Source organism: Rhincodon typus, chromosome 44, assembly GCF_021869965.1.
Source record: "Rhincodon typus isolate 14 chromosome 44, sRhiTyp1.1, whole genome shotgun sequence".
Lineage (NCBI taxonomy): Eukaryota > Metazoa > Chordata > Chondrichthyes > Orectolobiformes > Rhincodontidae > Rhincodon > Rhincodon typus.
In genome coordinates, this window is record NC_063375.1 from 1,004,207 (window position 1) to 1,006,103 (window position 1,897).

Genomic DNA, 1,897 nt, shown 5'->3' on the forward strand with positions numbered 1-1,897 from the left:
CAATGCAAGGACCGCAACGCCGGGAGGGCTGCAACTATCCTTGCAATGCAAGGACCGCAACGCCGGGAGGGCTGCAACTATCCTTGCAATACCAGGTCGGCAGCACCGAGAGGGTGCCGTCGCACGAACGCCAAGCAGGGCAAAAAGGATACGGCTGTGACCCAGAAGCCGGGGATGTCCTCGATGAGCCGGTTGCGGCGCTCGAAGTGCGGCCGCCGCAGCTCGCCGTACTTGCGCTCGACCCGCAGGATCTCCTCGCCCGCGCGCTCGCTCAGCGCCTCGAGCTCGCGCTGGCACGCGTCCACCGCCTCCAGCGCGCGCTGCGTCTCCCCGGCGGCCGGGGTCGCCCGGGCGACGGGCGGCGCATGCGCGGACGCCGCCGCGGCCGCCGCCACCACCACCACCGTCGGCTTGGCGCCCAACGCCGCCGCCGCCGCCGTCGGTTCGTCTCCGCGCTCCGGCGCCTCAAGACGCGGCAACTTGGCCCCGGGGCCGCCGCCGCCGCTCATCGCCGTGAGTTTCCTCTTTTCCAGTTAAACCGAAACCCGCGCCCGTTGTATTTTTTTAAAAAAAAAACTTTCAACGGAAACGACGCTCCTTCTCGAACTTTCGACGCGGCGCCCTGTTTTTTTTTGGCTTTCCTCGATCCGTCGCCCGATTTATTTATTCATTCTTTGTCGACTTCTTTGTTTTTCCCCCACCACCTCAGCGGTTTTGTTTCTTTTTTTCCCCCTTCAACGGTTTTTTTAATCGAAATGTTTTTTTTAAAACCCCTCCCCCATCTCTCCCTCTCTCTCTCTCTCCCTCCCTTCGATCGGCACCCGCCAGTAAACGCGGCTCCCGTTGGTCCCCCCCGCTCCTCCAATCGGAGGCCATCGGCGGCCGGACGGCGGCTCTCGATTGGTCCCGGCGTTCGCCCGCTCCGCTGGCCCTCCGCCTATGGGCGGCCGTCCGCCCGCCCCCTTCTCCAATCACCGCCTCCCACCCGCCCACCGTGGTGTACGGGCGCTGCCATTGGTTCGGCTCCCCACGCCCACCTGACGGCCAATCGTGTTGCGGTCACTTCCTGTGCCTGCTCCCCCCCCCCCCCCCCCCCCCCCCCCCCCCCCCCACTGCCGCTCCCCTCCAATCGGCGGTCGACACGTAAAATGAGGGGCGTCCACATTGGCCGGGCGGCACGTGAGGACGCGGAGTCGTGTTGGGTGGGGGGGGCCTCTACCGCCTCTGCCAATCAGCGGCGGCCTTCCATCCGAGCAGCCCGCGACTCGTAAAATGGGAGCTTCCATTGGCTCGCCGGCTGCCACCTTCCCTACAATCGGCGGCGCCGTCTCATTGAGGTCACTCACACCGTTTACAAGCGCTCTCCTGAATGGCCAAGGTGTTGGCGGTAACAGGCGGGAGGAAGTGACAGTTAAAATTACTTTTAAAAACAAACACATTTCCTCTTCCCTGAGGCGGGAGCAATCCTCCCCAGAATCTCCGAAGGGTTTAAATAGACCTCACCCTGAGTTTATCTTAAGCTTCCAAAGTGTGGCCACAGGGTCAAGGGTCAGCTTGATCCTACAGACCGGAAGTTGGGCAGCACTCCAGCTCCCAGAGTTGGAAGTGGCCCTTTTACTTTCAACAGGGAGCCATTCACTATCAAACACACCCACACTCATAGAGCACCATGTCCTGGCCCCGTCTCCCTATCCCTCAGTCAGACCCACACTGGGACCGCCGCGCATGGTTCCCGTCTCCCTATCCCTCGGTCAGACCCACACTCGGAGCACCGTGCATGGGTTCCCATCTCCCTGTCCCTCGGTCAGACCCACACTGGGAGCGCCGCACACGGTTCCCGTCTCCCTGTCCCTCGGTCAGACCCACACTTGGAGCACCGTGCGCGGTTCCCGTCTCC

General features: G+C 63.0%; 2 protein-coding genes across 2 annotated transcripts in view; one reads left to right on the forward strand and one right to left on the reverse strand.

The window, feature by feature from the left end:
* Positions 1-817, reverse strand: part of LOC109924992 (protein SET-like) — a 5,548-nt gene extending 4,731 nt beyond the window's left edge. Inside the window, exon 1 of the mRNA XM_048619839.1 lies at positions 153-817. Coding sequence (XP_048475796.1) covers positions 153-509 — 357 coding nt within the window. The 5' untranslated portion in view covers positions 510-817. The remainder of the gene's footprint in view (positions 1-152) is intronic.
* Positions 818-1,124: 307 nt separating this feature from the next.
* The window catches only part of LOC125487743, a 7,550-nt gene continuing 6,777 nt past the window's right edge, over positions 1,125-1,897 (forward strand). Inside the window, exon 1 of the mRNA XM_048619934.1 lies at positions 1,125-1,850. Within this exon, the coding sequence (XP_048475891.1) occupies positions 1,273-1,850 (578 nt within the window). The 5' untranslated portion in view covers positions 1,125-1,272. The remainder of the gene's footprint in view (positions 1,851-1,897) is intronic.